The 13,775-nt window shown below is 46.9% G+C and overlaps 1 protein-coding gene across 1 annotated transcript in view; it reads left to right on the top strand.

Moving 5' to 3' along the window:
- The window catches only part of LOC135057408 (alpha-2-macroglobulin-like), a 315,880-nt gene that overhangs the window by 24,774 nt on the left and 277,331 nt on the right, over nt 1-13,775 (top strand). The window contains exons 2-4 of the mRNA XM_063963298.1: nt 5,735-5,918; nt 6,496-6,652; nt 8,247-8,299. Coding sequence (XP_063819368.1) covers nt 5,735-5,918; nt 6,496-6,652; nt 8,247-8,299 — 394 coding nt within the window. The remainder of the gene's footprint in view (nt 1-5,734; nt 5,919-6,495; nt 6,653-8,246; nt 8,300-13,775) is intronic.

Below are 13,775 nucleotides of genomic sequence, written 5' to 3'. Positions count from 1 at the left end.
AAGGTCCTCCTCAGCCAGGGTATCAAACTTGTAGAACTTAGCAAACGTGTTTGAACCCGACCAAGTAGCAGCTCTGCAAAGTTGTAAAGCCGAGACCCCTCGGGCAGCCGCCCAAGAAGAGCCCACTTTCCTCGTGGAATGGGCTTTTACAGATTTAGGATGCGGCAGTCCAGCCGCAGAATGTGCAAGTTGAATCGTACTACATATCCAGCGAGCAATAGACTGCTTTGAAGCAGGAGCACCCAGCTTGTTGGGCGCAAACAGGATAAATAGCGAGTCAGTTTTCCTGACTCCAGCCGTCATGGAAACATAGATTTTCAGGGCCCTGACTACGTCCAGCAACTTGGAATCCTCCATGTCCTTAGTAGCCGCAGGCACCACAATAGGTTGGTTCAAATGAAAAGCAGATACCACCTTAGGAAGAAATTGGGGACGAGTCCTCAATTCTGCCCTATCCATATGGAAAATCAGATAAGGGCTTTTACATGACAAAGCCGCCAATTCTGACACACGCCTGGCCGAAGCCAAGGCCAACAGCATGACCACTTTCCACGTGAGATATTTTAGTTCCACGGTTTTAAGTGGCTCAAACCAATGTGACTTAAGGAAATCCAACACCACGTTGAGATCCCAAGGTGCCACTGGAGGCACAAAAGGGGGCTGAATATGCAGCACTCCTTTAACAAACGTCTGAACTTCAGGCAGGGAAGCCAGTTCTTTTTGGAAGAAAATCGACAGAGCCGAAATCTGGACCTTAATGGAACCTAATTTAAGGCCCATAGTCACCCCTGACTGTAGGAAGTGCAGAAATCGACCCAGCTGAAATTCCTCCGTTGGGGCCCTTCTGGCCTCACACCACGCAACATATTTTCGCCATATGCGCTGATAATGGTTTGCGGTCACCTCCTTCCTAGCTTTAATCAGCGTAGGGATGACTTCCTCCGGAATGCCCTTTTCCTTCAGGATCCGGCGTTCAACCGCCATGCCGTCAAACGCAGTCGCGGTAAGTCTTGGAACAGACAGGGTCCCTGCTGCAGCAGGTCCTGTCTGAGCGGCAGAAGCCATGGGTCCTCTGAGATCATTTCTTGAAGATCTGGGTACCAAGCTCTTCTTGGCCAATCCGGAACCACAAGTATAGTTCTTACTCCTCTCCTTCTTATTATTCTCAGTACCTTGGGTATGAGAGGCAGAGGAGGGAACACATAAACCGACTGGTACACCCACGATGTCACTAGAGCGTCCACAGCTATCGCCTGAGGGTCCCTTGACCTGGCGCAATATCTTTTTAGCTTTTTTTGAGGCGGGACGCCATCATGTCCACCTGTGGCCTTTCCCAACGGTGTACAATCATTTGGAAGACTTCTGGATGAAGTCCCCACTCTCCCGGGTGGAGGTCGTGCCTGCTGAGGAAGTCTGCTTCCCAGTTGTCCACTCCCGGAATGAACACTGCTGACAGTGCTAACACATGATTTTCCGCCCATCGGAGAATCCTTGTGGCTTCTGCCATCGCCATCCTGCTTCTTGTGCCGCCCTGACGATTTACATGGGCGACCGCCGTGATGTTGTCTGACTGTATCAGCACCGGCTGGTGTTGAAGCAGGGGTCTTGCCTGACTTAGGGCATTGTAAATGGCCCTTAGTTCCAGAATATTTATGTGTAGGGAAGTCTCCTGACTTATCCATAGTCCTTGGAAGTTTCTTCCCTGTGTGACTGCCCCCCAACCTCGATAGCTGGCATCCGTGGTCACCAGGATCCAGTCCTGTATGCCGAATCTGCGGCCCTCTAGAAGATGAGCACTCTGCAGCCACCACAGTAGCGACACCCTGGCCCTTGGAGACAGGGTTATCAGCCGATGCATCTGAAGATGCGACCCGGACCACTTGTCCAACAGGTCCCACTGAAAGATCCTTGCATGGAACCTTCCGAATGGAATTGCTTCGTAAGAAGCCACCATCTTTCCCAGGACTCGCGTGCAGTGGTGCACCGACACCTGTTTTGGTTTTAGGAGGTCTCTGACTAGAGACGATAACTCCTTGGCCTTCTCCTCCGGGAGAAACATTTTTTTCTGTTCTGTGTCCAGAACCATCCCAAGGAACAGTAGACGCGTTGTAGAACCAGCTGCGACTTTGGAATATTCAGGATCCAGCCGTGCTGTTGTAGCACTTCCCGAGCTAGTGCTACTCTGAACAACAACTGTTCCCTGGACCTCGCCTTTATAAGGAGATCGTCCAAGTATGGGATAATTAAAACACCCTTTTTCCGAAGGAGTATCATCATTTCGGCCATTACCTTGGTAAATACCCTCGGTGCCGTGGACAGACCAAACGGCAAAGTCTGGAATTGGTAATGACAGTCCTGTACCACAAATCTGAGGTACTCCTGGTGAGGAGGGTAAATGGGGACATGCAGGTAAGCATCCTTGATGTCCAGTGACACCATGTAATCCCCCTCGTCCAGGCTTGCAATCACCGCTCTGAGCGATTCCATCTTGAACTTGAACCTTCTTATATAAGTGTTCAAAGATTTTAAATTTAAAATGGGTCTCACCGAACCGTCCGGTTTCGGTACCACAAACATTGTGGAATAGTAACCCCGTCCTTGTTGAAGGAATGGTACCTTGATTATCACCTGCTGAGAATACAGCTTGTGAATCGCCTCCAGCACTGCCTCCCTGTACGGGGGAGCTGTCGGCAAGGCAGATTTGAGGAAACGGCGAGGGGGAGACGTCTCGAATTCCAGCTTGTACCCCTGAGATACTACCTGTAGAATCCAGGGATCCACCCGTGAATGAGCCCACTGGTTGCTGAAGTTCTTGAGACGGGCCCCCACCTTACCTGGCTCCGCCTGTGGAGCCCCAGCGTCATGCGGTGGACTTAGAGGAAGCGGGGGAGGACTTTTGTTCCTGGGAACTGGCTGTATGTTGCAGCTTTTTCCCTCTACCTCTGCCTCTGGGCAGAAAGGACGCGCCTCTAACCTGCTTGCCTTTCTGGGGCCGAAAGGACTGTACCTGATAATACGGTGCTTTCTTTGGCTGTGAGGGAACATGGGGTAAAAATGCTGACTTCCCAGCTGTTGCTGTGGAAACGAGGTCCGAGAGACCATCCCCAAACAACTCCTCACCCTTGTAAGGCAAAACTTCCATGTGCCATTTAGAATCTGCATCTCCTGTCCACTGCCGAGTTTCTGGCAGAAATGGACATTGCGTTTATTTTAGATGCCAGCCGGCAAATATCCCTCTGTGCATCTCTCATGTATAAGACAGCATCTTTAATATGCTCTACGGTTAGCAATATAGTGTCCCTGTCTAGGGTATCAATGTTTTCCGACAGGGAATCTGACCACGCAGCTGCAGCACTGCACATCCATGCTGAAGCAATAGCCGGTCTCAGTATAATTCCTGAGTGTGTATATACAGACTTCAGGATAGCCTCCTGCTTCCTATCAGCAGGTTCCTTTAGGGCGGCCGTGTCCGGAGACGGTAGTGCCACCTTCTTTGACAGGCGTGTGAGCGCTTTATCCACCCTAGGGGATGTCTCCCAACGTGACCTATCCTCTGGCGGGAAAGGGTACGCCATTAGTAACTTTTTAGAAATTACCAGTTTCTTATCGGGGGAAGCCCACGCTTCTTCACATACTTCATTTAATTCATCAGAAGGGGGAAAAACCACTGGTAGTTTTTTCTCCCCAAACATAATACCCTTTTTTGTGGTACCTGGGGTAATTTCAGAAATGTGCAACACATTCTTCATTGCCGTAATCATGTAACGGGTGGCTCTATTGGAATGTACACTAGTCTCATCATCGTCGACACTGGAGTCAGTATCCGTGTCGACATCTGTGTCTGCCATCTGAGGTAGCGGGTGTTTTAGAGCCCCTGATGGCTTTTGAGACGCCTGGGTAGGCACGAGCTGAGAAGCCGGCTGTCCCACATCTGCTATGTCGTCAAACCTTTTATGTAAGGAGTTGACACTGTCACGTAATTCCTTCCACATGTCCATCCATTCAGGTGTCGACCCCGCAGGGGGTGACATCACATTTATCGGCCTCTGCTCCGCCTCCACATAAGCCTCCTCATCAAACATGTCGACACAGCCGTACCGACACACCGCACACACACAGGGAATGCTCTGAACGAGGACAGGACCCCACAAAGTCCTTTGGGGAGACAGAGAGAGAGTATGCCAGCACACACCAGAGCGCTATATAATGCAGGGATACACACTACACAAGTGATTTTTCCCTATAGCAGCTATATATATATATTATATGCGCCTAAATTTAGTGCCCCCCCTCTCTTTTTTACCCTATGTAGTCTGGAAACTGCAGGGGAGAGCCTTGGCAGCGTCCTTCCAGCGGAGCTGTGAGGGAAAATGGCGCCAGTGTGCTGAGGGAGATAGCCCCGCCCCTTTTCCGGCTGACTTCTCTCGCTTTTTAAATGTATATTTGGCAGGGGTATTTTACACATATATAGTCTTTATGACTATATTATGTGGTATTTGCCAGCAAGGTACTTATATTGCAGCCCAGGGCGCCCCACCCCAGCGCCCTGCACCCATCAGTGACCGGAGTATGTGGTGTGCATGGGGAGCAATGGCGCACAGCTGCAGTGCTGTGCGCTACCTTGATGAAGACCGAAGTCTTCTGCCGCCGATTTCCAGGAACGTCTTCTTGCTTCTGGCTCTGTAAGGGGGACGGCGGCGCGGCTCCGGGACCGGACGACCGAGGCTGGGCCTGTGTTCGATCCCTCTGGAGCTAATGGTGTCCAGTAGCCTAGAAGCCCAAGCTAGCTGCAAGCAGGTAGGTTCGCTTCTCTCCCCTTAGTCCCACGTAGCAGTGAGTCTGTTGCCAGCAGATCTCACTGAAAATAAAAAACCTAAAATATACTTTCTTTTCTAGGAGCTCAGGAGAGCCCCTAGTGTGCATCCAGCTCGGCCGGGCACAAAATTCTAACTGAGGTCTGGAGGAGGGGCATAGAGGGAGGAGCCAGTGCACACCAGGTAGTCCTAAATCTTTCTTAGTTGTGCCCAGTCTCCTGCGGAGCCGCTATTCCCCATGGTCCTTACGGAGTTCCCAGCATCCACTAGGACGTCAGAGAAATATACATTATAAAAATAATGACATCTTTAGAAAACAACACATTGTTATAGTAATGTTCTCTGTTGAGTCCTGGATGATTATTATTATTATTATTATTATTATTATTACAGGTTGAGTATCCCTTATCCAAAATGCTTGGGACCACAGGGTATTTTGGATATCGGATTTTTCCGTATTTTGTAATAATTGCATACCATAATGAGATATCATGGTGATGGGACCTAAGTCTAAGCACAGAAGGCACTTATGTTTCATATACACCTTATACACACGGCCTGAAGGTCATTTAAGCCAATATTTTTTATAACTTTGTGCATTAAACAAAGTGTGTGTACATTCACACAATTCATTTATGTTTCACATACACCTTATACACACAGCCTGAAGGTCATTTAATACAATATTTTTAATAACTTTGTGTAATAAACAAAGTTTGTGTACGTTGAGTCATCAAAAAACAAAGGTTTCACTATCTCACTCTCACTCAAAAAAGTCTGTATTTCGGAATATTCCGTATTTCGGAATATTTGGATATGGGATACTCAACCTGTATTATTATTATACTTTAAATGAAAAGAGCATAAATGTGTGTTTTGTTTTATTTCTTGCCCATAACAATTTATTCTTTTATTATCAGGACGTATATGCTGTTGGTTCCAACCCTCTTGAAGGCTGGACATGAACAGAAATTCTGCCCACAGCTGTCCCATCTTAATGAGTCTGTTACCACGACAGTGATTCTGCAGACGGGGCAGCAGAATGTGACCCTGCTAGAGAAACACATCACACAGTCTGAGGACGACATCTGCGTCACATTTACGGTGAGATTTGGGGATTATGAGGAAGGGGTCTTCAGTTATAAGACAATATGTACAGTAATTGTTAGTGCCATGTGGTATGAATAACCTGTACAGAGTAACTTGTAGCCAACAAGTTACAATCATAGTCACAATTTCCAGCCAGGACATAATTGAATTGACACATTTCTTCTATGAAGTATCCTAAAACAGTGTGGACTCCAGCACAGATGGCAATGAAGTGTAGGAATGAGTGGTTCGGTTTTTGAGAATTCTGAAGGCACTCGGACTTTAGGTTTCTGAATGGAAACGGGTCCCAGCCTTCAGGTTCGGTTTTCCAAACAAGGCAGAACAAATTGTTTTTAGAAATCTCAGATCTTATGTGTTTTAGATTTCATATGGGGAATCTGAGCCAGAAAGAAATTGTTTACATGTAGATTCTGTTTGAGAATTTCTGGAATTTTCTTCACCTATCAAAGCAGTAAAAAACCACCAATTAATGTAATTCCCCAGGCGGTTAGGTTGTCAGTCCATATATTTCCACTCAGTTGTATTAATCTGTAATATTTATCAGTGTTGATGCTGTTATGTGTCTTATTAGACCCCAGAGACTGACAGTGCGAAAGTGGGGTACATCACACTGGATGCTGCAGGTACCTCACTGCACTTCAAGACTAGGAGAAGTGTCCTTATCAAACCTGTGCAAAACCTGGTGTTTTTCCAGACTGACAAACCCATCTACAAACCTGGACAGAAAGGTGACACCCAGCTGATTTGTAACTGAATGTTATTAGGATTTCTGACAATGACACAAAATAGCAAATTAGCATTTCAAAAATACTTTACATGCTTTACATAAATGAAAATAGGAAATCAATAAAAATATAGCCAATCCCATATTTAAATTAAATAATGTTATGATAAACATAATAATAAATATAAAATATTATTACATAGTGCTGTTTATTCTGTGGTTATATTAATAATATGCATATTTGCTGTATGTTTATATTTTTATACTTTACCTAGTGTACTTTCTGGGAGATCCATATAGGAAGGTAGTGATGGGAGGTGCAGAGAATCACATCATTGAAGCCTTGTTAACTAGTGGGGAACAACATGATTTGCAGGAGTGGGGAGCAGGGTCATGATGAGAAAATTCACTGTGAATCATGCCATCAAATGCTACTCATTGGGGAGTCCAGGTGAGCACCCTATGAGCTCTCCAAAATTCCTGAGTCTCCTGAACTTTCCTGCACAGTAGGCAAGTATGATATATTTGGTGGCCCTTAAAATCTCAACACCCAATGATTATGGTAACTACAAAATTATTTATTTTCTCTTCAGTATTCTCTTTTTATAATCAGTAAAAACAAAAAGGAATGCATTAGTGATATACTGTAGAAAGAATTCACATGCGCTTGTAAAGTATTAAAAAATGCTCATACTATATTGCACTTTATATGTTGTGGGTTCTTATTATATTTTCTGTGCAGTCAACTGTGGGGTATATGATATTATTATTTTAATAGACTGAATTTGTCGCTTTTTAATACTTTATAAGCGCATGTGTCATTGAATTTTTTCTAATTTGTGTTTTCTTTTAAGGGAGGGAGTATTCCCCTCTCTGACACAACTGCTAGGTAAAGGGATTTTTTACAGGGTAAACCAGGCGCTTTGTCATTTTTCTGTCTGATATACTGTAGGTATGTTTAGTGCCCCTTAGTCAGCGCTGAGGCAACATCAGGCAGCTGACCCAGGCAGGAAGAGTTTAGGGAAAAATAAATTAAGGAAATTCTTTTTTTTTTTTAAATATCATTTTTTTATACAAATCTATGTATCAGTGCTAGTTGTCATATTTTTAGATATAATAACACCTAAGATATCAATTATTGTCTTTTAAAGTACACACAGCTCAAACACAAATGTTGATAATGGGGGTAATTCCAAGTTGATCGCAGCAGGAATTTTTTTAGCAGTTGGGCAAAACCATGTGCACTGCAGGGGAGGCAGATATAACATGTGCAGAAAGAGTTAGATTTGTGTGTTTTATATTGTTTCTGTGCAGGGTAAATACTGGCTGCTTTATTTTTACACTGCAGATTAGATTGCAGATTGAACACACCACACCCAAATCTAACTCTCTCTCTCTCTGCACATGTTATATCTGCCTCCCCTGCAGTGCACATGGTTTTGCCCAATTGCTAACAAACTTGAGGCTGCGATCAACTCAGAATTACCCCCATTGTATGGAAAGAGAATAGCACCAATGTCAGTTGCCGCCTGTGGCTGCAGAATGGCTGTGCACATCTCTGCCTTTACTGCACTAACTGTGTTTCTCACTTTCTATAGTCCAGTTCCTTATTGTGTGTCTGGATGAGACATTTCACCCAAAGCATGAAAAGGTATATACAACAATTATACTTAAATCTTTTTATGCATCTGTACGTTGTTCAGCCATTTAAAAAAATAAGAATTTACTTACCGATAATTCTATTTCTCGTAGTCCGTAGTGGATGCTGGGGACTCCGTAAGGACCATGGGGAATAGCGGCTCCGCAGGAGACTGGGCACATCTAAAGAAAGCTTTAGGACTATCTGGTGTGCACTGGCTCCTCCCCCTATGACCCTCCTCCAAGCCTCAGTTAGGATACTGTGCCCGGACGAGCGTACACAATAAGGAAGGATTTTGAATCCCGGGTAAGACTCATACCAGCCACACCAATCACACCGTATAACTCGTGATCTGAACCCAGTTAACAGCATGATAACAGAGGAGCCTCTAGAAAAGATGGCTCACTACAGCAATAACTCAATTTTTTGGTAACAATAACTATGTACCAGTATTGCAGACAATCCGCACTTGGGATGGGCGCCCAGCATCCACTACGGACTACGAGAAATAGAATTATCGGTAAGTAAATTCTTATTTTCTCTAACGTCCTAAGTGGATGCTGGGGACTCCGTAAGGACCATGGGGATTATACCAAAGCTCCCAAACGGGCGGGAGAGTGCGGATGACTCTGCAGCACCAATTGAGAGAACTCCAGGTCCTCCTCAGCCAGGGTATCAATTTTGTAGAATTTTACAAACGTATTTGCTCCTGACAAAGTAGCTGCTCGGCAAAGTTGTAAAGCCGAGACCCCTCGGGCAGCCGCCCAAGATGAGCCCCCTTCCTTGTGGAGTGGGCATTTACAGATTTTTGGCTGTGGCAGGCCTGCCACAGAATGTGCAAGCTGAATTGTACTACAAATCCAACGAGCAATAGCCTGCTTAGAAGCAGGAGCACCCAGCTTGTTGGGTGCATACAGGATAAACAGCGAGTCAGTTTTCCTGACTCCAGCCGTCCTGGAAACATATTTTCAGGGCCCTGACAACGTCTAGCAACTTGGAGTCCTCCAAGTCCCTAGTAGCCGCAGGCACCACAATAGGTTGGTTCAGGTGAAAACGCTGAAACCACCTTAGGGAGAAACTGAGGACGAGTCCTCAATTCCGCCCTGTCCGAATGGAAAATCAGATAAGGGCTTTTACAGGATAAAGCCGCCAATTCTGACACGCGCCTGGCCCAGGCCAGGGCCAACAGCATGACCACTTTCCATGTGAGATATTTTAACTCCACAGATTTAAGTGGTTCAAACCAATGTGACTTTTGGAACCCAAAAACTACATTGAGATCCCAAAGTGCCACTGGAGGCACAAAAGGAGGCTGTATATGCAGTACCCCTTTTACAAACGTCTGAACTTCAGGGACTGAAGCTAGTTCTTTTTGGAAGAAAATTGACAGGCCCGAAATTTGAACCTTAATGGACCCCAATTTCAGGCCCATAGACACTCCTGTTTGCAGGAAATGTAGGAATCGACCCAGTTGAATTTCCTCCGTCGGGCCTTACTGGCCTCGCACCACGCAACATATTTTCGCCAAATGCGGTGATAATGTTTTGCGGTTACATCCTTCCTGGCTTTGATCAGGATAGGGATGACTTCATCCGGAATGCCTTTTTTCCTTCAGGATCCGGCGTTCAAAACCGCCATGCCGTCAAACGCAGCCGCGGTAAGTCTTGGAACAGACAGGGTCCTTGCTGGAGCAGGTCCCTTCTTAGAGGTAGAGGCCACGGATCCTCCGTGAGCATCTCTTGAAGTTCCGGTTACCAAGTCCTTCTTGGCAAATCCGGAGCCACGAATATAGTGCTTACTCCTCTCCATCTTATCAATCTCAGTACCTTGGGTATGAGAGGCAGAGGAGGGAACACATACACTGACTGGTACACCCACGGTGTTACCAGAGCGTCTACAGCTATTGCCTGAGGGTCCCTTGACCTGGCGCAATACCTGTCGAGTTTTTCCCAACGGTTTATAATCATGTGGAAGACTTCTGGGTGAAGTCCCCACTCTCCCGGGTGGAGGTCGTGCTGAGGAAGTCTACTTCCCAGTTGTCCACTCCCGGAATGAATACTGCTGACATTGCTATCACATGATTTTCCGCCCAGCGAAGAATCCTTGCAGCTTCTGCCATTGCCCTCCTGCTTCTTGTGTCACCCTGTCTGTTTACGTGGGTGACTGCCGTGATGTTGTCCTACTGGATCAACACCGGCTGACCTTGAAGCAGAGGTCTTGCTAAGCTTAGAGCATTATAAATGTCCCTTAGCTTCAGGATATTAATGTGAAGTGATGTCTCCAGGCTTGACCATAAGCCCTGGATATTCCTTCCCTGTGTGACTGCTCTCCAGCCTCGCAGGCTGGCATCCGTGGTCACCAGGACCCAGTCCTGAATGCCTAATCTGCGGCCCTCTGGAAGATGAGCACTCTGCAACCACCACAGGAGGGACACCCTTGTCCTTGGTGACAGGGTTATCCGCTGATGCATCTGAAGATGCGACCCGGACCATTTGTCCAGCAGGTCCCACTGGAAAGTTCTTGCGTGGAATCTGTCGAATGGGATTGCTTCGTAGGAAGCCACCATTTTACCCAGAACCCTTGTGCACTGATGCACTGAGACTTGGCTCGGTTTTAGGAGGTTCCTGACTAGCTCGGATAACTCCCTGGCTTTCTCCTCCGGGAGAAACACCTTTTTCTGGACTGTGTCCAGGATCATCCCTAGGAACAGAAGACACGTCGTCGGTACCAACTGCAATTTTGGAATATTGAAAATCCAATCGTGCTGCCGCAACACTACCTGAGATAGTGCTACACCGACCTCCAACTGTTCCCTGGATCTTACCCTTTTCAGGGAATTGTCCAAGTAAGGGATAACTAAAATTCCCTTCCTTCGAAGGAATATCATCATTTCGGCCATTACCTTGGTAAAGACCCGGGGTGCCGTGGACCATCCATACGGCAGCGTCTGAACTGATAGTGACAGTTCTGTACCATAAACCTGAGGTACCCTTGGTGAGAAGGGTAAATTTTGACATGAAGGTAAGCATCCTTGATGTCCCGAGACATCATGTAGTCCCCTTCTTCCAGGTTCGCAATCACTGCTCTGAGTGACTCAATCTTGAATTTGAACCTCTGTATGTAAGTGTTCAAAGATTTTAGATTTACAATCGGTCTCACCGAGCCGTCCGGCTTCGGTACCACAACAGTGTGGAATAATACCCCGTTCCCTGTTGCAGGAGGGGTATCTTGATTATCACCTGCTGGGAATACAGCTTGTGAATGGCTTCCAAAACTGTCTCCCTGTCAGAAGGAGACATCGGTAAAGCCGACTTTAGGAAACGGCAAGGGGGAGACGTCTCGAATTCTAATTTGTACCCCTGAGATATCACCTGAAGGATCCAGGGGTCTACTTGCGAGTGAGCCCACTGCGCGCTAAAATTCATTGAGACGGGCCCCCCACCGTGCCTGATTCTGCTTGTAAAGCCCCCGCGTATACTGAGGGCTTGGCAGAGGCGGGAGAGGGTTTCTGTTCCTGGGAACTGGCTGATTTCTGCAGCCTTTTTCCTCTCCCTCTGTCACGGGGCAGAAATGAGGAACCTTTTGCCCGCTTGTCCACGAAAAGACTGCGCCTGATAATACGGCGTCTTCTCATGTTGAGAGGCGACCTGGGGTACAAACGTGGATTTCCCAGCTGTTGCCGTGGCCACCAGGTCTGAAGGACCGACCCCAAATAACTCCTCCCCTTAATAAAGCAATACTTCCAAATACCGTTTGGAATACGCATCACCTGACCACTGACGTGTCCATAACCCTCTACTGGTAGAAATGGACAACGCACTTAGACTTGATGCCAGTCGGCAAATATTCCGCTGTGCATCACGCATATATAGAAATGCATCTTTTAAATGCTCTATAGGCAAAAATATACTGTCCCTACCTAGGGTATCAATATTTTCAGTCAGGGAATCCGACCACGCCAACCCAGCACTGCACATCCAGGCTGAGGCGATTGCTGGTCGCAGTATAACACCAGTATGTGTGTAAATACCTTTTAGGATACCCTCCTGCTTTCTATCAGCAGGATCCTTAAGGGCGGCCATCTCAGGCGAGGGTAGAGCCCTTACAAGCGTGTGAGCGCTTTATCCACCCTAGGGGGTGTTTCCCAACGCACCCTAACCTCTGGCGGGAAAGGATATAATGCCAATAACATTTTAGAAATTATCAGTTGTTATCGGGGGAAACCCACGCATCATCACACACCTCATTTGATTTCTCAGATTCAGGAAAACTACAGGTAGTTTTTCCTCACCGAACATAATACCCCTTTTTGGTGGTACTCGTATTATCAGAAATGTGTAAAACATTTTTCATTGCCTCAATCATGTAACTTGTGGCCCTACTGGAAGTCACATTTGTCTCTTCACCGTCGACACTGGAGTCAGTATCCGTGTCGGCGTCTATATCTGCCATCTGAGGTAACGGGCGCTTTAGAGCCCCAGACGGCCTATGAGACGTCTGGACAGGCACAAGCTGAGTAGCCGGCTGTCTCATGTCAACCACTGTCTTTTATACAGAGCTGACACTGTCACGTAATTTCTTCCAACAGTTCATCCACTCAGGTGTCGACCCCCTAGGGGGTGACATCACTATTACAGGCAATCTGCTCCATCTCCACATTATTTTTCTCCTCATACATGTCGACACAAAAGTACCGACATACAGCACACACACAGGGAATGCTCTGATAGAGGACAGGACCCCACTAGCCCTTTGGGGAGACAGAGGGAGAGTTTGCCAGCACACACCAGAGCGCTATATATATACAGGGATAACCTTATATAAGTGTTTTTCCCCTTATAGCTGCTGTATAGTTAATACTGCGCCTAATTAGTGCCCCCCTCTCTTTTTTAACCCTTTCTGTAGTGTAGTGACTGCAGGGGAGAGCCAGGGAGCTTCCCTCCAACGGAGCTGTGAGGGAAAATGGCGCCAGTGTGCTGAGGAGATAGGCTCCGCCCCCTTATCGGCGGCCTTATCTCCTGTTTTTCTATGTATTCTGGCAGGGGTTAAATGCATCCATATAGCCCAGGAGCTATATGTGATGCATTTTTTTTTTTGCCATCTAAGGTGTTTTTATTGCGTCTCAGGGCGCTCCCCCCCAGCGCCCTGCACCCTCAGTGACCGAAGTGTGAAGTGTGCTGAGAGCAATGGCACACAGCTGCAGTGCTGTGCGCTACCTTGTTGAAGACAGGACGTCTTCTGCCGCCGATTTTCCGGACCTCTTCTGCCTTCTGGCTCTGTAAGGGGGCCGGCGGCGCGGCTCTGGGACCCATCCAAGCTGGGCCTGTGATCGTCCCTCTGGAGCTAATGTCCAGTAGCCTAAGAAGCCCAATCCACTCTGCACGCAGGTGAGTTCGCTTCTTCTCCCCTTAGTCCCTCGATGCAGTGAGCCTGTTGCCAGCAGGTCTCACTGAAAATAAAAAACCTAAACTAAAACTTTCACTAAGAA

Source organism: Pseudophryne corroboree, chromosome 3 (assembly GCF_028390025.1).
Source record: "Pseudophryne corroboree isolate aPseCor3 chromosome 3, aPseCor3.hap2, whole genome shotgun sequence".
NCBI classification, from domain to species: Eukaryota; Metazoa; Chordata; class Amphibia; order Anura; family Myobatrachidae; genus Pseudophryne; species Pseudophryne corroboree.
Note: the sequence above shows the minus strand (reverse complement) of the source record. Positions and strands in the feature narration are given on the sequence as shown.